Below are 23372 nucleotides of genomic sequence, written 5' to 3'. Positions count from 1 at the left end.
AAAAAAAAAGAGGTGAGGAGGGAAGGCCTAGGATGGAATGGTCAGCCCTGAGGCAAAGAACATGGAGCAATGAACTTGAAAAGGAGCTAAGAAGCTTAGCTCAATCCCATTTATAGACTGAAAAACACTCAAATCAACTTTTGTGGTGATTTTAATGTTTTCTGTAACTCACTAAACCTGCCATTTTTGCATCTCTGTCTTTTTCCCAAAGTTATAAAAATTTTTAAAAAACAACAAAGTTTTCAAATTTTGGAATAAAGTATAGAAAAAGAAAAGATTGTTGCTGGAGGTAGGACATTTCTTCTGGAGCTCAAGGAATTGATCATGAAATCACTCAGTTTTCATTCACTCCCTGTTAATAGAAACCACATTAAGAGTGACTTAAACAAGACAGAAGTTGTTTCCCACCACCCCCCATCAGAAAATCAAGAAGAGTGGGATGGTTCTTTTCTACGAGGTTGTCCAGAGATGTCAAATCCTTCTCTTTCATTCCTCCTCTGCTTCCCAGAGTGTTGCTCTTGTCTGCAGGGTAGAAGTGGGCTCACAGTCACAGTTGTCTTCAATCCAGTCAACTAGAAAGGGAAAATGGGGTGGGAGTGATGGTGGTGGTGATGGTGTCAGTGGAGAGTAAGGAGCTTATTTAAAGAAGCTTCCTTCTGCCTCTAGAAGTTGTACATATCATTACCACTCACAGACCATTGGCCAGAACTTAGTCTCATGGGCACACAACAGCGAAGGAAGATAGGAAGTACTATTTTAACTGACTGGTCATGTGCTTAGCCAAAGCATGGAGATTCTATTGGGAACGAAAGAAGAGAATGAAGGGGAGCCGTAAGCAGGCTCTGCCAGAGTTGCCTGTTTCTAGAAAATATGTAAAGCTGTTGATAATAAAATATATAAATATAATAAAATCACAAAAAGGCCCATGATCAATAGAGAAATCAGGATAAGATAATCAGTGGTTTAATGGCAACCCACCCAGTACTCTTGCCTGGGAGATCCCATGGATAGAGGAGCCTGGTAGGCTGCAGTCCATGGGGTCTCGAAGAGTCGGACACGACTGAGCGACTTCCCTTTCACTTTTCACTTTCATGCATTGGAGAAGGAAATGGCAACCCACTCCAGTGCTCTTGCCTGGAGAATCCCAGGGGCAGTGGAGCCTGGTGGGCTGCCGTCTATGGGGTCACACAGAGTCGGACACGACTGAAGCGACTTAGCAGCAGTGGAGTCCATGAGGAGAGAGAGGGTGGGGCAGAATTACACAGAGTCTTGGAGGAGTAAGGCCTTAATATCATTCAGTGTCCCATGGCCTGATCCTCAGCTTTGCTGGTGCAGAGACCTGATTTTGTCAGAGTGTCTAGAATTAATCAGATGGCCGGAAATTTACATCTGTTGCACTCCCAGGAGAATAGAGAAGCAGCAGAAAATCAATTTATTAATTTATAATGAGGATGATTTCTGTGTCTGAAACAATTGTGATCATTATTCAGGGTTTTCACCTCTAAATACCAATTTCCTTAATAAATCAAATTGGTAATCAGAAGGTTTTTGGGAAGGTGTGGAACTTGGGAGAGGTTGATGGAAGGGTACTGAGGAAGGAGAGTTCTTATAAATAGAGAAATAGCTTGGTGAATTCAGCTTCTCTGCTTGTATCTTGCCATAGTTCTGCCCACTCCTGAAACTGTGCCATATCAACACTATGGCAGAGCTTCTTGTGAAAGCTGACCTCAAAGTCCAGGGCTCCAGTATATGAATAGGACTAGGAAATGGGGCAGAGTTTTGGCAGCGCTCCTTCTCCCCCAGTCATGGGGTTTGCTCTTGTTTGCAGTGGAAAGTTGTGCTCGGGCCAGCTTGAGCTTGCTACGCTGGAGTGTGAGTGAAGTTAACTCAATCCCTGAAGGTTTGCTTACACCTCCCTCCCCACCAATTTTCATAGGCTTTCAGGGATCCAGACCCACTCTGCTCTCTTGGCTTATGACATGGCATCTGGTTTTCTCCCGTGCTTGTTTGCTTGAGGTTGCTCTTACTCTGATACTCAGAAACAAGTTCAAGAGGTTTTACTATCATGGAAACATTTTTTTCTTCTCCTTTTCTTCCCATACAATTTTTTTTTATTGTATTTACGTGAACTGTAAACTTGCAGATATTCAAGCTGGTTTTAGAAAAGGCAGAGGAACCAGAGATCAAATTGCCAACATCCGCTGGATCATCGAAAAAACAAGAGAGTTCCAAAAAAACATCTATTTCTGCTTTATTGACTATGCCAAAGCCTTTGACTGTGTGGGTCACAATAAACTGTGGAAAATTCTGAAAGAGATGGGAATACCAGACCACCTGACCTGCCTCTTGAGAAACCTATATGCAGGTCAGGAAGCAACAGTTAGAACTGTACATGGAAGAACAGATTGGTTCCAAATAGGAAAAGGAGTACGTCAAGGCTGTATATTGTCACCCTGCTTATTTAACTTATATGCAGAGTACATCATGAGAAACGCTGGACTGGAAGAAGCACAAGCTGGAATCAAGATTGCCAGGAGAAATATCAATAACCTCAGATATGCAGATGACACCACCCTTATGGCAGAAAGTGAGGAGGAACTAAAACGCCTCTTGATGAAAGTGAAAGAGGAGAGTGAAAAAGTTGGCTTAAAGCTCAACATTCAGAAAACGAAGATCATGGCATCCGGTCCCATCACTTCATGGGAAATACATGGGGAAACAGTAGAAACAGTGTCAGACTTTATTTTTTGGGCTCCAAAATCACTACAGATGGTGACTGCAGCCATGAAATTAAAAGACGCTTACTCCTTGTAAGGAGGGTTATGACCAACCTAGATAGCATATTCAAAAGCAGAGATATTACTTTCCCAACAAAGGTCCATCTAGTCAAGGCTATGGTTTTTCCTGTGGTAATGTATGGATGTGAGTGTTGGACTGTGAAGAAAGCTGAGCGCCGAAGAATTGATGCTTTTGAACTGTGGTGTTGGAGAAGACCCTTGAGAGTCCCTTGGCCTGCAAGGAGATCCAACCAGTCCATCCTAAAGGAGATCAGTCCTGGGTGTTCATTGAAAGGACTGATGCTAAAGCTGAAACTCCAGTACTTTGGCCACCTGATGCAAAGAGCTGACTCATTTGAGAAGACCCTGATGCTGGGAAAGATTGAAGGCAGGAGGAGAAGGGGACGACAGAGGATGAGATGGCTGGATGGCATCACCGACTTGATGGGTGTGAGTTTGAGTGAACTCCGGGAGTTGGTGATGGACAGGGAGTGCTGTGATTCATGGGGTTGCAAAGAGTTGGACACAACTGAGCGACTGAACTGAACCTCAGAATTTTCATTATGAAACAAATATGTATGGCACATACTTTATCCTCAGAATCGATGCTCATCCTTTCTGGAATTACTCTCATGTTACCATGTAATTGACAAAACTGAATTTTATCAGGAAGAATTTCAAATTAGCTTCTTCCACCTGGTCTAATGCTTTTAAGAGAGCCATCCTCTGAATCTAGAGCTTGTCAGGCTAAGTGAAGTAAGTCATAAAGAGAAAAACAAATACCATATGATATCACTTATGTGGAATCTAATAAAAATAAGACACACATGAACACATTTATGAAACAAAAACAGGCTTACAGATATAGAGAACAGACTTGTGGTTGCCAGGAGGGAAGGGAGGGAAGGGCTGGGAATTTGGGATTAGCAGACACAAACCTTTACATATAGGATGGATAAACAACAAGGGCCTACTCTATAGCACAGGGAACTATATTCAATATCCTGTGATAAATCATAATGGAAAAGAATATGTGTGTGTGTGTGTGTGTGTGTGTGTGTGTGTATGTTTGTATATTAGAGCAAGGCCTCCCTTGTGGCTCAGCTGGTAAAGAATCCGCCTGCAATGCGGGAGACCTGGGTTCGATCCCTGGGTTGGGAAGATCCCCTGGAGAAGGGAAAGGCTACCCACTCCCAGTATTCTGGCCTGGAGAATTTCACTGGACTGTATAGTCAAATAGTATCGCAAAGAGTTGGACATGACTGAGCAACTTTCACTCACTCATGTATATATATAACACTATCACTTTGCTGTCCAGCAGAAATTAAACACAACATTGTAAATCAACTATACTTCAATAAAATTTAAAAGAAAGGAGAGAGAGGGAAAGATTCATCCTCATATTCTTCCAGAATCATCTTAAACACAGGTTCATTCAAATGTACTGGTACAACCAATCCGTCCCCTCATACCCGTGTTTTCCCAGAGCAACTGGAAAGTGGCTGTTGCTCATCCTAATGGGTGGGATGTAATTACACAAATGAATAAACTTCCTCCTAGTGTGCTCTATGCTATGGGAATTTTAAATCCAAAGCTAACACATGCTAACTCTTTAGCATGCAGTCAAATGCATCTTTGCTGTGGACCGTAGAGAACTGAGAGGGATATGATTTCAAATCTTCTTTAATCCCTGAAAATTTCAAATATCAAACACCACAGGGTCCTGTAGAGAATAAAATAAAGTTAAACTGAAACATTTTAATAACGTTTTAAACTATTTGAGATCTCATATGCAGTTATGAAGAGATTAACATTTAATTGATGTATAGTTGATTTAGATGTTTTGTTAGTTTCTGCTGTACAGCAAAGTGATTCATTTATACATATGTGTACATTCTTTTTTATATTCTTTTCCATTATGCTTTATCATAGGATGTTTAATGCAGTTCCCTATGCTATACAGTAGAATCTTATTTTTTATTGAGAACAGTTTTATTGAGATGGAATTCTGAGTGTATAGGCTGAGCTCACTAATTAAATTTCTCCTTTTGGTAAGCAAGCTTGATAGCTGTAACTTCAAATTGATACTTCAGGATGATACAAACTGCCACAAATTTTGGACGTAAAGATTTGCTGGTCAGGAAACGGAGATGTTAAATTGGAGGCATCTCTATTGCAGTGGTCTTTAAATTTTATTATGTATAAGAATCAGTTGGAGAAATTGCTAAAATGAAAATTCTCAGGCCAGTCAGATTCTCCAGACATGGGGCAGGGCCCAGGAATAATTCAACAGGCAATTCTTCTACCTGTAGAAGGTACAGGTAATTTTCCATACTTTGAGAAATACTGACTGGATGACTTGAAATAGTGAGTCATGTTTCTAGCTATAGGAAACAAAAAGAAACTAAGAAAACATTCTTTAGCAGTTGAGTCAGATAAAGTTGAGCTGCACAGCCAAAAGGAAATGGGTATTTGGGTAATTTTCTGGAAAATTTTGGGCAAATAGTTGTCCTTGCTCTAAGCACTCTGATTTGGCTCTGCAGGTGATGCCAAGATTTCACTACATCATGCAACATTTCGATTCCCTGTGCATTCTTCACTATTTTATTAAGGTCCTTCCTTTTCTTTGTCATAGATTTGTGTGTCCTTTCCATTCCAAGACAGATGGCCATGCAAAATGCCATTAAGCACATCCAGGAGATGATACAGAGCAGAATAACTTTATTTAAAACAGAAAAACTTTTGACAAATGTTAATTGGACCTTAGTAGAAGAAAAAACAAAGATTGAATACATCATTCCTGTGAGTTGATTCCTGGCAAAAACTAGTCCTTTCCCTTTCTATTTCTTTTGTTTATTATGCAAAACTTGATTCTGCTGGTTATAGGACAGGATACTGAAGAGAGATACATTTACTAGCTTTTTTCTATCAGCCAAAATACTCTGAATTCTGTCTCTGAACAGATATTGGTGATCTAGCCTTATTTGCCAAATACAAGAGAACTGGTGTTTTTACAAATAGGCTGATTGAGTAACTATGAATGGCTTCTGCCAGGGTGATGTTTTCCAGCTGGTTGAGGAAGCGAGCGATCTCTCCCTATACAAGTACTATTCAAAAGCAGAAAACACAGGCAGCTTCAGAGAGCAGTCAAACATAGACCGGTTTGGGGAAGAATTTGGTTTCTAAATCTCCCCAAATGAATAGTTACTTCACCACAATTGAAATCAACATTTCTAACATGAGAATGTTTTTCACTTACACACAGCCCTTCATTTTAGCAATTCTGATTTGAGTTATTGGAATCTTGATCAAGCAGAGTATTTGACAGCTCCTAATCCTTTTTACTTATTTTTAACTCTGTCTCTGTTCAGACTCCTCATGTTTCCAGTGACAATAAGGCGAAGGAAGAGTTCCCAACAGATGAAGTTTTAATAGAAGAAGCCCGATTGCATGTAGCTATAATCCAAATAGTTAGTATCCTTCACATAATCTGCTTTTTATTTATGTATTTTATTCTTGCAATGTTTTTAATTCTTACATATGGTTTTCAGATGACTAGAAAAATTTGCACCTTTTGATTGGTTGTTAAACTTTGATTTATTAAAGTTAGAAAAATAAATTTCTAAGGCTTTAAATTCAAGTTACAAACCTTATTCTATTTCTAAGTCTAGCAAATTTTAGCAGTTCATTCTTAGGGAGCCTTTGAACAATATTTTGTGCCATTTACACAATTAAACATCTTCAAATATTTGAAACTGCTTTCACAGATTTAAGTATGTTAGTTCCTTTTATATAAAATGTTCTCAAGTGCTTATTTAACTCTTGTAAATCTAATAAGCTAAAATCTAATGAATTAAACATTCTCTTAAAATATTTAAGATTTAATATTTGAATGTTATAGTGTAAACATAGATTATGAGATAAAATCAAGTTTGAATCAACTTATCAAATTGTACATTTAAAACTAGGGTTTTATCCTAATAGTACAAATTTTATTCAAATTTAAAAGTATGTACTTGCTCATTATGCCTGGAATCCTTCCTTTTTATTTTCAATTTAGAATCTATTATGAAGAATTTCTAACGCATACAAAAGTAGATAAAATAGTGTACCAAACCTCCACGTACCTATCACTCAGCCTTCACAAACATCCACACATGACCAGCCTTGCCCCGTCTGCACCCTCAGTCACTCTCTCATCTCCCAGTTTATTTTGAAACAAATCCCAGATGTTATTCAATATATCATTTCATCTGCAAATATTTCAGTATGTATCTTGAAATTTTAAAGTCTTAAAAAACAGTAAAATACTAATATTGTGCCTAAAGATTAATTCCTTAATAACATCAAATATTGGTCAATGATCAGTTTTCCAGTTATCTCATAAATGTGATCAATGCATAGTTCCCGCTTACATCTTTAAATTGCATTTCAATGAAATCATATATTGCAATTAATGAATATGTACTTTGCTTGCATGCATGCTATCGCTTCAGTTGAATGTGACTCTGCAACCCTATGGACTGCAGCCCACCAGGCTTCTCTGTCCATGGGATTTTCAAGGCAAGAATACCAAAGTGGGTTTTCACACCCTCCTGCAGGGGATCTTCCTGACCCTGGGATCAAACCCACATCTCCTGTGGCTCCTGACTTGCAGGTGGATTCTTTACTGCTGAGCCATCGGGGAAGCCCAGAATATGTAATTTAGGTCTCTTTTAATCTATAAATTCCTCTTTTTTTTTCCTATTGAAAAAAGGACATATTTCTTCTTAATACAAAAACATTAACACTATATTGATTTAAAAACATTTCTATAGTTAATTTAAAATGTTCTCAGAATTTGGAAGGTTCTTACCCAGAGATATAAAGTATGGTCATAAATTCTTTGTAGAACCAATCTCCTATTGAGAGGTAGTTTCTATATCCCTCCCCATCGTTGAACTTGGGTTGCTCTTGTGACTTGTTTTGACCAGGAATATGTAGCCAAATGACTTTGGGAATGTACTGGGGCCTTGAGGAGAGTTACAACTTCCCCCATCTTCCACTTTGAATACCACCCTGAGATTGTCATGTGAGGAAGCTGGCCTAGCCTTTGAAGGATGAGAGGCATACAGCTGAGAGTCAATACCCTACTACCAGACTTTGCAAATGAAGCCACTTTAATTTAAGGCTTGGGATAGTAGACTCAAACTCTTGATGGTAAGAGATGCAAAGAATCTGTGACCATATAAAATGTACCATGTTCTGCTCACTGGCCACAGATATTTATATCCCTTCTACGGCTTCCCTGATGGCTCAATGGTAAAGAAACTGCCTGCCAAACGGGAGACATGGGTTCGATCCCTGGGTCAGGAAGATCCCCTGGAGAAGGAGATGGTAACCTACTTCAGTATTCTTGCCTGGGAAATCTCATGAACAGAGGAGCCTGGTAGACTACAGTCCACAGGGTCACAAAGAGTTGGACATGACTTAGCTTTCAGAGGAGGTACAAAGCAAAACACACTCATCTTTTTCTAAGACACTGTATCCCACCCCCAACTCAGATAAGCTTTATCGCATTATGGTAGCAAATTCAAAGTCTGGTATCTCATGATGTTCATTTAGTCTAGGATTGCTCAGGCTCCTTGGTTGTATCTCTTTAAGTATGATTCCTCTTGATACACAGAACAGTGGACTAAAAATAGAAGTTACTTGTCTCCTCAGCCTCCACCTCTACCACCATCCCTAATCCCAACTTTCAGTGGTGATCAACAGACATTTCTGTTCAAGAAGGAAGAGAACAGGAAGTGTTGATTAATCACTGGTCCTTGGCAGTTCTGAAACCCAGCTGGGCATATGACCTAGTTCTCCTCATTCTATTATCACAGGAGGTAACCCATGTTTGGGCTTCCCGTGTGGCACTAGTGGTAAAGAACCCACCTCCCAGTGCAGGAGATGTAAGAGATGAGGGTTTGATCTCTGTGTTGGGAAGATCCCCTGGAAAAGGGAATGGTAACCCACTCCATGCACTGGAGAAGGAAATGGCAACCCACTCCAGTATTCTTGCCTGGAGAATCCCAGGGGCGGTGGAGCCTGGTGGGCTGCTGTCTGTGGGGTCGCACAGAGTCAGACACGACTGAAGTGACTTAGCAGCAGCAGCAGCAGCAACCCACTCCAATATTCTTGCCTGGAGAATCCCATGGACAGAGAGGAACCTGGCAGGCACTGTCCATAGGGTCACAAAGAGTTAGACACGACTGAAGTGACTTAGTATGCATGCATGTAATCATGTTTGTGACAGTGATCTTCTCAGACTGATTTCTACCAGTAGAAATGGAAATTCCCATTCATTTAGAACTCTTTATTGTCTTTTAAGCCCACCCTGACACAATTTCCTTAAAAGCTCTGTGTTTTCAATGAGTCTGATTCTAGTCTATTCTACTCTGTAATTCCTTTTCATACAGACCACATACCAGACAACATGGGTCTGAGAAGCCCTTTAGTCTGCTTGAGAGGGTAAACTAAGCACTACCTTTAACCTCTAAGTGGTCTTATCCAAGGGTCTTGAGCCACAACCTTGACTTGATCTTGAAGCTGAGGCCATATTTTACTGGCAAAACTCTAGATTTGATTTTCATTCCCTTGTATTTTACCACCTGGAGAGACTGCAGATGGAAAATGGGTTTGGGTTTTCAAACCAATCATGGCCTCTTTATATTTTCTGTAATATCTGCTTACAGATTGAACTGTTACCCTTTGGTTTACCTCTCTCTTCTCATACATTATCACATGCTGCTGCTAAGTTGCTTTAGTCGTGTCCGACTCTGCGCGACCCCAAAGACGGCAGCCCACCAGGCTCCCCCGTCCATGAGAGTTTCCAGGCCAGAGTACTGGAGTAGGGTACCATTGCCTTCTCTGATTATCACATGCAGCTAGAGATAAAAACAAATCTTGTATATTAACACATACATGTGGAATCTAGAAAAATGGTACAGATGAGTCATTTCCAAAGCGAGAATAGAGATGCAGATGTAGAGAAACAGACATGTGGACACAGGAGGGGAAAGGGAGGGTGGGACAAATTGGGAGAATGGGATTGACATATATACACTACCATGTATAAAATAGTTAGTGGGAGTCAGCTGTATAGCATGGGAGCTCAGCTTGGTGCTCCATGACAACTTAGACAGGTGAGATAGCAGGTGGAGGTGAGAGGGAGATTGAGGAGAGAGAGGATATATTTATCCTTACGGCTGATTGATGTTGTTGTACAGCAGAAACTAACACAACATTGTAAAGCAATTATATTCCCCCCAAAAGTTTATTTCTAGAATATTTTAAATCCAGAAATCTCTTTAGCCAGATTCATAAATTTATCAGGCACATCTACTTTCCAAGTTGCCTTAGGTGACAGTATTGCCAGTTGTGCTGACTCATCATAGCCCAGCTGCCTCCCTCCAGCATTCTGCATCAGTTTTCTCACTGCTTTTCCAACTTCCAGTCTCTTCATTGCCCTTCTAGCCTCTGCTCACCACCTAGTCCCAAAACTAACAGCACATGGTTTAGCTTTTTGTTGTGGAGACTCTCCACAATTGGTACTGATTTCTGTTTTGGTTAGCCTTTGCTCTACTACAAAACTTAGTGGCTGAAAACAATGATTTGGTATTTCTCACAGTTCTGTGGGTTGGCAATCTGGATGATTTTGTTGCTGGTCTTGCTTGGGACCACTCATGTGTCGGCTACCATTTTAGTTGAATTGGGGTTGGAGGGTCCAACATGTACCTTACTCACGGATTTGGCAGTTGACTATGTTGTATTTCAGGGCACTTTGGTTCTCCTCCACATGGCCTCCTATCTTCCAATAGAGTGAACTGGGCTTCTTCACTACATGGTGATCTCTAGGTTCCAACAGGGTGAGAAGAGGAGCTGCAAGGCCTCTATCTCCTAGGCTCTGGAAGTTGAATAACATCATTTTCACTCCCATTCAATTAGTAAAAGTAAATCCCAAAGCTAGCCCAGATTCAATGAGTAAAGAAAAGCCTGCCTTTGAAGGGAAGAGCAGCAATGTTAGTTACAAAGAGACATGGGCAGCTATGTTTCATTGGGCCCATTGTTATAATGCCCTACCAATCCCATGTAGTGATCCACTCCATGTTATTTTTTTTAAGAAACTGAAATATATTTGATTTACAATATTGTATTAGTTTTAAGCATATAGCATAGTGATTTAGTTTTTCAGATTATATTTCATTATAGGTTATTTTAAGATGTTGAATATAATTTCCTTTGCTATACAGTAAATCCTTGTTGCTTATCTGTTTTATGTACTCTAGTTTATATCTGTGAGTATCATATTCCTAATTTGTCTTCCTCCCTTTCCTTTTGGGTAACTATAAGCTTGTTTTCTATGTCTGTGAGTCCGTTTCCATTTTGTATATAGATTTTATTTATATTATATTTTAGATTCCACATATAAGTGATATAATATTTGTCTGACTTGCTTCACTTAGTTTGATAATCTCTGCTGCTGCTGCTGCTAAGTCGCTTCAGTCGTGTCCGACTCTGTGCGACCCCATAGATGGCAGCCCACCATGCTCCCCCATCCCTGGGATTCTCCAGGCAAGAATACTGGAGTGGGTTGCCATTTCCTTCTCCAATGCATGAAAGTGAAAAGTGAAAGTGAAGTCGCTCAGTTGTGCCCGTCTCTTAGCCACCCCATGGACTGCAGCCTACCAGGCTCCTCTGTCCATGGGATTTTCCAGGCAAGAGTACTGGAGTGGGTTGCCATTGCCTTCTCCATGATAATCTCTAGGATGACCCAAGTTGCTGCAAATGGCATATTTCATTATTTTATATGGTTGAGTAATATTTCATTATATATATATTCTATTATATATATTCAATGATATATGTATGTTCCATGATATGTTTATGTGTATATATATAATATAGTTATATCTTCTTAAGCCAACTGTGTTAGTGGGCACTTGGGTAGTTTCTGTGTCTTGGTGATTGTAAATAGTGCTGCTATGAATGTTGGGGTGCATGTATCTTCTTGAAATAAAGTTTTGGGGTTTGGAGGCTATATACCCAGAAGTAAGATTACTAGATCATATGGTAGCTCTATTTTTTATTTTTTAAGGAACTTGCATACTGTTTTTCATAGTGGATGCACCAATTTACATTTCATACCAACAGTGTACAAGGGTTCTGTTTTCTCCACACACTTTTTCCAACATTTATTATTTGTAGCCTTTCCTGATGACAGTCATTCTGCCCAATACGAGATGATACTTCACTGTGGTTTGGATTTGCCTTTTCTCTAATAATTAGTGATGTTGAACATTTGAAGTAAATTCTTTGAGTTGTATAGATTTTGAGTTTCCTGAAGCCAGAAATCTTTGTGTATTTTATATAATCCAAGGGAGTACTCTGCAAAAATTGAATATTCTGTAAATATTCAAATTGAATGAAACTTATTTCTTGCTATAGTTTTTGAAAAGTATATTTTCATATACTGAGTTCAATAATAATAATGAGGGCTATGTAAAAGGTCAAGTAGAGTATATTTCACTAATGATTTTGTCCTTTGTAATTTTTATTTAAAATTTTATGTTTAGAGTAGCTTTGAAAAGCAGTGTAATGATGGAGTCCTCAGTGTTGAGGCAGCCCGGACATTAATTGGTGCAACCAAAAGCTATTGCCACATCCAAGGAAAGTAAGTATAATACTTCTTTAATTGATATTTCCAAAATTGAATGGGTATGTGATAAAGAATGAAGACAGCTGAGTGTCCAGATTGATCAATCTTTTTTTAAATTTATTTTTTAATTGAAGGATAATTGCTTTAGATTGATCAATTTTTAAAAATCTTATCTCTCTGTCTGTCCATCCATCTACTTCCTATTTTACTTGTTTATACTTTTCTCCCTGAAGATTCATGAATTTGATGACATTGGGAGTTTCTGGAGTAAGATTTAACTGCAGAGCAATTATATGAGAGGAAAGGGGAGCCATTAAAAAGAACCCACGTAGTTTTAATTATGATTATAATTCTTTTGTCTTTATATCGTATTCACTAAATTACTGCATAGGGGAGGTAAGAAGGCCTGGAGCCTACTATTAAGTTGCTCCCTGGTGTGGAGCAGGATCTGGAGGAATTGCTCCAGCCTATGAAACGGATAGGGGCTTCCTAGGTGGCTCAGTGGTAAAAAATCTGCCCGTCAATGCAGGAGACGTGAGAGATGCAGATTCATTTCCTGAGTCGGGAAGATCCTTTGGTGTAGGAAATGGCAACCCACTCCAGTATTCATGCCTGGAGAATCGCATGGACAGAGAAACCTGGCAGGTTACAGTCTATAGAGTCACAAAGAGTTGGACACAACTGAGCATGCGTGTGTGCATGGAACTGATAGGTGCAATTAAATATGATGGGAAAAGCTCAGTATCTTAGAGATACATTGATATCCGGTTACAGTTCTGGTAAACATTAAATAATGAATGTTCTAAGACAAAGTTGTAGAGCAACTTTAGGAGATTCTTTCTGGGTGATAGTTAACATTTCATCAGCCTGGTGATATATTTGGGATGTATAGCATCAGTTCCTAAATAAAGTTTGGGAAGGATAGGGAGTTCAGGGCCAAGGAGAATCTTGGGCTAGGCAAGGCATGACAAAAGGAAGCTTGATTCTGAACCTCAAAGAATTAGACTGGAGAAGTTTTAATTATATTCTACCTCAGGTCAGAAAAGTTTCAGGGACATGGACTTTAGGAGTCTCATGCTAAAATTGTTTCTGTTCCATGACCATGGGTGGTTAGGTGGGGGGATACAGAGGCATATTTAATAAATGTATATTATATTTATATTTAGTATAACTTTTCATTTTATATTACCCAAAGGTATAGCACTTGGTTTTCATCATGTATGTATATTTTTCTTTATTAGATTCATGAGTATTTATGACGTTTCAACTTATGTAAGAGCTAGAAGTTGGCTTGTGAAGTTTAAAAACATGTTAACTTTCTTGGAATATCATAAAGATAAGACACCTCTTTTTCTATATGGGTAAGTACTGTGAACCTTTAAGAGCAATGTACTTGAAAATATGACCTTTTCTACATTGTTAAAATAGGCTACCTTGATTTTTCCTAAGGAAAAACCTCAACTAATATTACAGTCAACTCTTATTGATTGAGTAGGGAAGCAGCAGAGTGCTTACTTCTCTTTTTCCATTCTGTTTTAGCAATTTCATTGACACCTCTAGTAGAATGTGGGTAGAAAAAAGAAGAAAAAGGTGGTTACATTTGGGTTCTTCAAGTCGTAACAGTCTTGTCTTAGTGTCACATTACATGTTGGACTTCTTTCATATTCTTCTGGGGTGCTTGTGGGTGAGAAATAGCAAACTCAAAGACTAGATTTAACTCTCAACTTAATTTCACCTGTGGCATGGGATGGTTCTGTTGATGTCTATATTTAGGAAAAACACAGCCTGGCCTTAATAAACACCTACAGCCAGTGTCCAAAATATCATAAGATACGTATTTTACTAACTCGTGTAGACTCTTTTGTTATATAAATTGTAAACTTACACACTTTTTAGACCAGAAAGACAATATTTTTCTACTAACAAAGCAGGTCAGATGAGAAGATACTGAGACCATTAATGTTAATAAATTTTAAATGGATGTTAACATACTTTTCATAGTAAATTATGGTCATTTTTTTTTACTGTCTTTGATTTATTAAGTTTACAGAAAAATATAAAAAATTAAAACCCTAGGGTTTTGACATATATCTACATAACATCTTTTTGTCAATTTCTACTTTAGATGAATAGAAAGAATTTTAGAAATATTTCATAATAATTATTAAGTAAAATATTTTGCCCTGTTCCTAATTTTAAGCAATGCTGATGTTTTTCTCTAAATTTGTTTCTTTTTTTCTTTTTCTTTTTTTTTATATATATTTTATTTTATTTTTAACTTTACAATATTGTACTGGTTTTGCCATATATCAACATGAATCCGCCACAGGTATACACATGTTCCCTATCCTGAACCCTCTTCCTCTGGGTCATCCCAGTGCACCAGCCCCAAGCATCCAGTATCGTGCAATGAACCTGGACTGGCAACTCGTTTCATATATGATATTATACATGTTTCAATGCCATTCTCCCAAATCATCCCACCCTCTCCCTCTCCCACAGAGTCCAAAAGACTGTTCTATACATCAGTGTCTCTTTTGCTGTCTTGTATACAGGGTTATTGTTACCAATTTATTTGTTTCTTGCTTTTGATGTATGAATCTTTGCATTATTCCTGTGTGCTATTATTAGTATTGATTTTTTAAAAATGCTCTTCAGACAAATCTTAAATAATCCTACCCTACACCTAAAGGAGCTAGAAAAAGAAGAACAGACAAAACTCAAACATAATAGGAAGGAAGAAATCATAAATATCAGAGCAGAGATAACTGAAAAAGATATTAAAAAGCAACGGCAAAGATAAATGAAACTTAGAGCTGGTTCTTTGAAAAGACAAACAAAACGGACAAACCTTCATCCCAACTCATCAAGAAAAAGAGGGACCAGATCAATAAAATCATAAATGAAAAAGAAGTTACAACTGAAATAAAAACAATACAAAGGATCATAAGAAATCACTACAGTTATATGCCAATAAAATGGACAATGTAGAAGAAATAGACAATTTCTTAGAAAGGTACACTCCTAAGACTGAAGTAGGAAAATAAAAAAGTATAAAATATGAATAGACCAATTACCAGTACTGAAATTGAATCAGTAATTAAACTCCCAACAAACAAAAGTCCAGCCCCACATGACTTCACAGATAAACATTTAGAGAAGAGTTAACATATATTCCTATCAAACTATTCCAAAAGATTGCAGAGGAAGGAACACCTCTGAAATCATTCTAGAAGACCAACATCACCGTGATACCAAAACCAGACAAAGATATCACACAAAAGAGGAAATTATAGGCCAGTATCCCTGATGAACATACATGCAAAAATCCTTGACAAAATATTAACAAGCCAAATTAAAAAATACGTTAAAAGGATCGTACACTATGATCAAGTGGGATTTATCCCAAGGATGCAAAGATGGTTCAATGTTTGCAAACTTATTGGTGTGATACACCACATTAACAAATTGAAGAATAAAAACCATATGATCATTTCAATATATATGGAAAAAACTTTTGACAAAATTTAACTCTCAGCAAAGTGGGTAATAGAGGGAACACACCTCAACATCATAAAGGTCATATGTGACAGTCCCATAGCTAACATCAAACTCAACAGTGAAAAGCATTTCTTCCAAGATCAGGAACAAAACAAAAGTCCACTCTTGCTACTTTTATTCAACACAATATTGGAAGTCTTAGCCACAGTAATCAGATAAGAAAATAAAAAGAATCCAAATTGGAAAGGAAGAAGTAAAACTGTCACTGTTTGCAGATAATGTGATACTATACATAAAAGTCCTAAAGATGCCACCAAAAGACTACTGGAACTCATCCCTGAACTTGGTAGAGTCTCAGGATATAAAAATAATTTTAAAAAATCTGTTTCACTTCTATATACTAACAATGAACTATCAAAAAGAGAAATTAAGAAAATAATCCCATTTGCAATTATATCAAAAAAGAATAAAATACCTAGGAATACATCTAATTAAGGAGGTAAAAGACCTGTACTTGAAAACTGTAAGACACTGATGAAAGAAATTGAAGACAATGCAAACAAATGGAAGAATGCACCATGTTCATAGATTGGAAGAATTAATTTTGTTAAAATGACCATACTCCTCAAAGCAATCTATGGATTGAGTGCAATCCCTATAAAATACACTTTCCCAAGAACTAGAACAAATGATTCTAAAATTTATATGGAAACACAAAAGACCCTGAATAGCCAAAACAGTATTGAGAAAAAACAAAGCTGGAGGTATCATTCTTTCTGACTTCAGAATAATACTATAAGGCTACAGTAATCAAGACAGAATGGTACTGGCATGGAAACTGACAAATGGATCAACAGAACAGAATAGAGAGCCCAGAAATGAACCGACACCTATATGGTCAATTAATCAATGACAATAAGGCAAGAATATGCAATAAGGAAAGACAGTTTTTTAAATAAATGCTGTTGGGGAAACTGTACAGTTATAACCAAAAAAATCAATCTGGACTACTCTTTCACACCATGCATAAAAATAAATTCAAAATGGGTTAAAAATTTAAATGTAATACCTGACACTGTGAAACTTCTAGGAAAAAACATAGGCAGTAAACCCGTTGACATTTGTCTTATTAACTTTTGTGTGTGTGTTTATGTGGCCTCAGGCGAGAAAAACAAAAGCAAAAATAAACAAATGGGACTACATCAAACTAAAAAATTTCTGCACAGTTAAAGAAACTATCAAAAAAATAAAATAAAATAAACCACCTACTGAATGGGAAAAGATATTTGCAAACAATATATTCTATAAGGGGTTAATAGCCAAATTATACAAAGAACAGGTTTCCCAGGTGGTGCTAGTGGTAAAGGATCCACCTGCCAATGCAGGAGATGTAAGAGATGTGGGTTCAATTCCTGCATCTGGAAGATCCCTGGAGAAGGGCATGGCAACCCACTCCAGCATTCTTGCCTGAAGAATCCCATGGACAGAAGAGTCTGGTGGGCTACAGCCCATAGGGTTGCAAAGAGTTGGACACAACTGAAGCAGCTTAGCACAAAGCACACATACAAAGAACATTGAAAAAAATAGCCAAATAACCTGATTTAACAAGGGCATAAAATATGAATAGACATTTTCCCAAAGAAGACATACAGATGACCTGTGGGCACATGAAAAGACGCTCAGCATCATCAATCATCATGGAAATGCAAATCAAAACCATAATGAGATATCATCTCACACTTGTCAGAATGGCTATTATCAAAAAGATAAATAACAAGTGTGGGGAGGATATGGAAAAAAGGGAACCCTCACGCACTGTTGATTGGAATGTAAACTGGTGCAGCCACTGTGGAAGATAGTATAGAGATTCTTCAACAAATTAGAAATAGAACTACCATTTCCACTCCTGGGTATTTATCTGTAGAAAATGAGATCACTAATTAGAAAAGATATTTGTACCCCTATGTTCATTGTAGCATTATTTATAATAGCCAAGATATGGAGACAACCTAAATGCCCATTGATAGGAATGGATAAAGAAGATGAATGGACATATCTATATATATAATGGGCATGGCATCCAGTCCCATCACTTCATGGCAAATAAAAGCCAGGGAAAGTGGAAACAGTGACAGACTATATTTTCTTGGGCTCCAAAATCACTGTGGATGGTGGCTGCAGTCATGAAATTAAAAGATGTTTGCTCCTTGGAAGGAAAGCTATGACAAACCTAGACAGCGTATTAAAAAGCAGAGACATATCTTTGCTGGCAAAGGTCCATCTAGTCAAAGCTATGGTTTTTCCAGTAGTCATGTACCCATATGAAAGTTGGACCATGAAGAGGACTGAGGGCCAAAGAATTGAGGCTTTCGAACTGTAGTGCTGGAGAAGACTCTTGAGAGTCCCTTGGACAGCAAGGAGATCAAACCAATCAATCCTAAAGGAAATTGAAAGGTTGTTGTTGAACCATACAAAGATGCTGGGATTCTTGGCCTCCGGAGGAGAAGAATTCAATCTGGGGCCAGAGACGAGGCTTGATGGCTCAAGAGCTTTTGTGTAATAAAGTTTTATTAAAGTATAAAGGAGATAGAGAAAGCTTCTGACATAGACATCAGAAGGGGGCAGAAAGAGTACCCACTTGCTAGTGTTAGCAATGGCGTTATATACTCTCCAATGACGGAGAAGGCAATGGCACCCCACTCCAGTACTCTTGCCCTGGAAAATCCCGTGGACGGAGGAGCCTGGTAGGCTTGCAGTCCATGGGGTCGCTAAGAGTCAGACACGACTGAGCGACTTCACTTTGACTTTTCACTTTCATGCATTGGAGAAGGAAATGGCAACCCACTCCAGTGTTCTTGCCTGGAGAATCCCAGGGATGGGGGAGCCTGATGGGCTGCCGTCTATGGGGTCACACAGAGTCTGACACAACTGAAGCGACGCAGCAGCAGCAGCAGCAGCACTCTCCAATGAATCAAAAGAATGTCTGGAGGTTGTAAAGACTGCACCAGATCTACTCCCATAATTTACATTTTAAGATAACCAGATTAGCCAGAACAGAAGGTTTAATCCAGAGACTGTCCTCAGGCAGGATACATTATTTAACAATATAACGTATATAATATAATATAATCCTAAGGAATGTAGAGGAAAAAAAAGTTTTTCCTTTTTCCTCCTTGAGAATTCCAGACCCCTCTCTCCTTGGGGACCCCTAGACTTCTTATCAACCTGCCTAGGAAATTACTCTCTCAAAATCAACCCTGAATACTCATTGGAAGGACTGATGCTGAAGCTGAAACTCCAGTACTTCGGCTACATGATGTGAAAAGCTGACTCATTGGAAAAGACCCTGATGTTGGGAAAGATTGAAGGCAAAAGGAGAAGGGGGTGGCAGAGGATGAGATGGTTAGATAGCATCACTGACTCAATGGACATGAATTTGAGCAGACTCAGAGATAGTGAAGGACAGGGAAGCCTGGTGTGCTGCAGTCCATGGGGTTGCAAAGAGTTAGATACAACTTAGTGACTGAACAACAACAACAAATGTATATTCCTGTGTTTGTATAATGAAATATTACTCAGCCCTAAAAAGAATGAAATCTTGCCAAATGGATGGACCTAGATGGTATTATCAGAAAAGGCAATGGCACCCCACTCCAGTACTCTTGCCTGGAAAATCCCATAGACAGAGGAGGCTGGTAGGCTGCAATCCATGGTGTCGCAAAGAGTTGGACACGACTGAGTGACTTCACTTTCACTTTTCACTTTCATGCATTGGAGAAGGAAATGGCAACCCACTCCAGTGTCCTTGGCTGGAGAATCCCAGGGACGGGGGAGCCTGGTGGGCTGCCATCCATTGGGTCGCACAGAGTTGGACACGACTGAAGCGACTTAGCAGCAGCAGCAGCAGATGGTATTATACCAAGTGAAATCAGACAGAGAAAGTCAAATACTGTATGATTTCACTTATATGTGGATTTTAAAAAACAAAACAAATGAATAAACTTAGTGAAAGAGAAATAATCTTAGATAAAGAGAATAAATAGGTAGTATCCAGAAAGGAGGGGTTAGGAGAAGAAAGAAATAGTGAGGGAAATGAAAGAGTACAAAATTCCAGTGGCAAAATAATTGAGTAACAAACATGAAACGTACAGTGTGGGGAATATAGTCAGGAATTACGTAATATCTTTGTATGGTGGCATATCGTAGCTAGACTTATTGGAGTTATTATTTTGAAATGTCTAAAAATATTGAATCAGTGTGTTATGTAATAGGAACTAATGTGTTGTAGGTCAATTATATTTTAAAGACAAAGCAAACTCTTAGCAAAAAAAATCAAATTTATGCTTACCAGAGGTGCGGGGTAGGGGAGGTAGAATTGGATGAAGACTGTAAAAAAGTACAATTTCCGTTTATAAGATAAATAAGTACTAGGATTGTCATATGCAACATGATAAATATAATGAACACTCCTGTATGTTATATAGGAAAGTTGTTAAGGGAGTAAATCCTGAAAGTTCTCATCTCAAAGGAAAAAATGTTCTGTTTCTTTAATTTTATATCCATACGAGATGAAGGATGTTCACTAAACTTATTGTGATAATCACTTCATGATGTACATACGTCAAATCATTATGTTGTATACTTTAAAACTTATACAGTGCTGTATGTCAATTATATCTTAAGAAACTGGAGGAAAAACACCTCTTCCCCAAAATACTGCTGCTGCTGCTGCTAAGTCGCTTCAGTCGTGTCCGACTCTATGCGACCCCATAGACAGCAGCCCACCAGGCTCCCCCGTCCCTGGGATTCTCCAGGCAAGAACACTGGAGTGGGTTGCCATTTCCTTCTCCAATGCATGAAAGTAAAAAGTGAAAGTGAAGTTGCTCTCGTGTCCGACTCTTCGCAACCCCACAGACTGCAGCCTACCAGGCTCCTCCGTCCATGGGATTTTCTAGGCAAAAGTACTGGAGTGGGGTGCCATTGCCTTCTCTGAACCCCAAAATACTACCCCTCCCAAATGAATATGTATTTACAGTACTTAATGTTTTTACAGAGGTAATGAAAGTGTTTTTTCTACTTATGTGAATGATAAGTATAAGATATTAACTTAAAAAAAAAGCTCCCCAACCTTGATATAGATTACTAAGAGCCATATTTTTATCTTTTTCCCTTATGATTTTTATGTATAGAAAGTATGTTTTAAATTTTAATTATCTATTATTTTATATCTTTCTTCAAATAAATGTTAATATTTACTTAAATAAACTTCAGATTTTAATTTTTATACTTTTAAAGTGACCTGACATTTTAATTTGATCTCTTTTTTTTCAGGCATAATAAATTTCTGATTTTTATATATCACATTGTATTTTCAGAAGAATTTGAAAATGCAGAACATATTATAGGAATAATGTACATTTATCCTATGATAATGCATCTGTGGCCAACGGCAAGAAAATTAAATGTGTCAGGACTGATATTCGTAAACTACTATTTTGTATTTTTATATCTGTTAGAATCAGCATTGAAGGTACCATTTAAAATAGAAATGTATCCTATAAAAAGAACAATTTAGATAGCTTGAATCTATTTTGTCATTTTATTGGAATAATTCCTACCAGAAGCCTTTTGCTGTAATAGTTGATAGGATTATGGAATTTTAGTACTCTTTTTGAGTTTTCTGAGTGAAATCAGTATAATAGTCACAGTCTTGAATATCAGATAAGAGAAGTATCATAAAAGTGGAGAGAATCTCAAAGATCAGAAAAAAGAGAATTGAAAATCTAGGCATTTGATGTTTTCCTCAAATACTCCTTGTAACAATACAAAGAATAAATAAACGAATAAAAGAAAAATAGGTTGCTAGGTTCTTATCATGATGTAAGATGAAGACCACTTTTTAGGATAAATGCTTCAAAGATGATTTATCAGCATACTGTTTCATACTTTAATTATAATTAATAGTGTTTCAGTGAATTAATTCACTATTTTTCATTGCTTTTCTTTCGTGTTCCAGATTCATAATAGATTATATATATTTTAAATCAAATTATACCCTTTGATGTCAGACATTTATAAGGATTTTTTTGAATTTCAAATGAATGACTTAAAACCCAGCTTTTGGAATGTAATGCATTTGTAGTTGAGCATTTAACTGTTAATTTTTAAGAGTCCCTCTCCCCACCTTTGTATACTGCTATGAAATGATGTATGTTCTATATGTTTTCTAAACAGATAATAATTTTGAAAAGGAAATACTTTCATCAGCACTGGAATACTTTGGAATTTTTTATTGTGCTTATTGGAATTGTTGATATATTTTGTATATACTTTGTGAGACTGAGACCAGACAACTTGATTCTTATTCAGTTTACAGTAATAATAGGTTATTTAAGAATAATTAGATTTCTTCCTCTTCTCAAGGTAAAACTTCACATTAAAAAAATTTTTTTTCTATACTATTTGTCAACTGAATTAAGAAAACTCATTATTTTAGAAGAAATGAGGGAGGGAGCTGTCTTTTCTCCTGGAACCCTCTCCCCACAGGTATCTGCTTGGTTCACCCTCTCACTCGTTCAAGTCATTGCTCAACTCTCACCTTCTCATGGAGAAGGCCTTCCCTGACCATACTACGTAAAATGGCAACCTGCCCTCCATACTCCCAGCTTTCCACCCCATCTCCCTGGTCCCTCTTCATTTGCTTAAATTAATTTGTTTCTGCATAGCATTTACCACCTTTTTACTATATGTTGTATGTATTTTCCATGAGGTAATGGTCTTTGTTTTGGTTACTGAGGTAACCTAGAATGATACCTAGTATATGAAAGTGAAAGTGTTAGTCGCTCAGATGTGTCCGATTCTTTGCGATCCCATGGACTGTAGCCCACCAGGCTCCTCTCTCCATGGGATTCTTCAGGCAAGAACACTAGAGTGGGTTGCCATTTCCTACTCCAGAAGATCTTCCCGACACAGGGATCAAACCTGTGTCTCTTATGTCTCCTGCACTGGCAGGCAGGTTCTTTACCACTCGTGCCACCTGTGTAAGTACTTACTAAATCATGTACTGAATGAATAAATGAAAATGATAGCTCCACTTGAAGCAGGATAACCTGGAAACTAGTTCTCCAGGTTTTAGTAAAATTTGCTCATAAAGCCATAACTGTGCAGAAACATAAAATATTTACTCTAGAGTACACACTACTTCCTTAGCCTACTGCCTATGAAGTTCAGTTTTACTGTGGCCTTCAATCGCCTTCAGTTCAGTTCAGTTCAGTCGCTCAGTCGTGTCTGACTCTTTGTGACCCCATGAATTGCAGCACACCAGGCCTCCCTGTCCAGCACCAACTCCCGGAGTTCACTCAGACTCACATCCATCAAGTCAGTGATGCCATCCAGCCATCTCATCCTCTGTT

General features: G+C 38.0%; 1 protein-coding gene across 1 annotated transcript in view; it reads left to right on the top strand.

The window, feature by feature from the left end:
* The window catches only part of SLC9C2 (solute carrier family 9, member C2 (putative)), a 95282-nt gene that overhangs the window by 41165 nt on the left and 30745 nt on the right, over positions 1-23372 (top strand). Inside the window, exons 11-16 of the mRNA XM_010850252.1 lie at positions 5413-5579; positions 6149-6247; positions 12377-12474; positions 13701-13820; positions 21292-21490; positions 22195-22383. Of these exons, the coding sequence (XP_010848554.1) occupies positions 5413-5579; positions 6149-6247; positions 12377-12474; positions 13701-13820; positions 21292-21490; positions 22195-22383 (872 nt within the window). The remainder of the gene's footprint in view (positions 1-5412; positions 5580-6148; positions 6248-12376; positions 12475-13700; positions 13821-21291; positions 21491-22194; positions 22384-23372) is intronic.

The sequence above is a fragment of the Bison bison genome, unplaced genomic scaffold, assembly GCF_000754665.1.
Source record: "Bison bison bison isolate TAMUID 2011002044 unplaced genomic scaffold, Bison_UMD1.0 scf7180017864289, whole genome shotgun sequence".
NCBI lineage: Eukaryota > Metazoa > Chordata > Mammalia > Artiodactyla > Bovidae > Bison > Bison bison.
The sequence above is the reverse complement of the archived record's forward strand: the minus strand, read 5'-3'. Positions and strand labels throughout refer to the sequence as shown.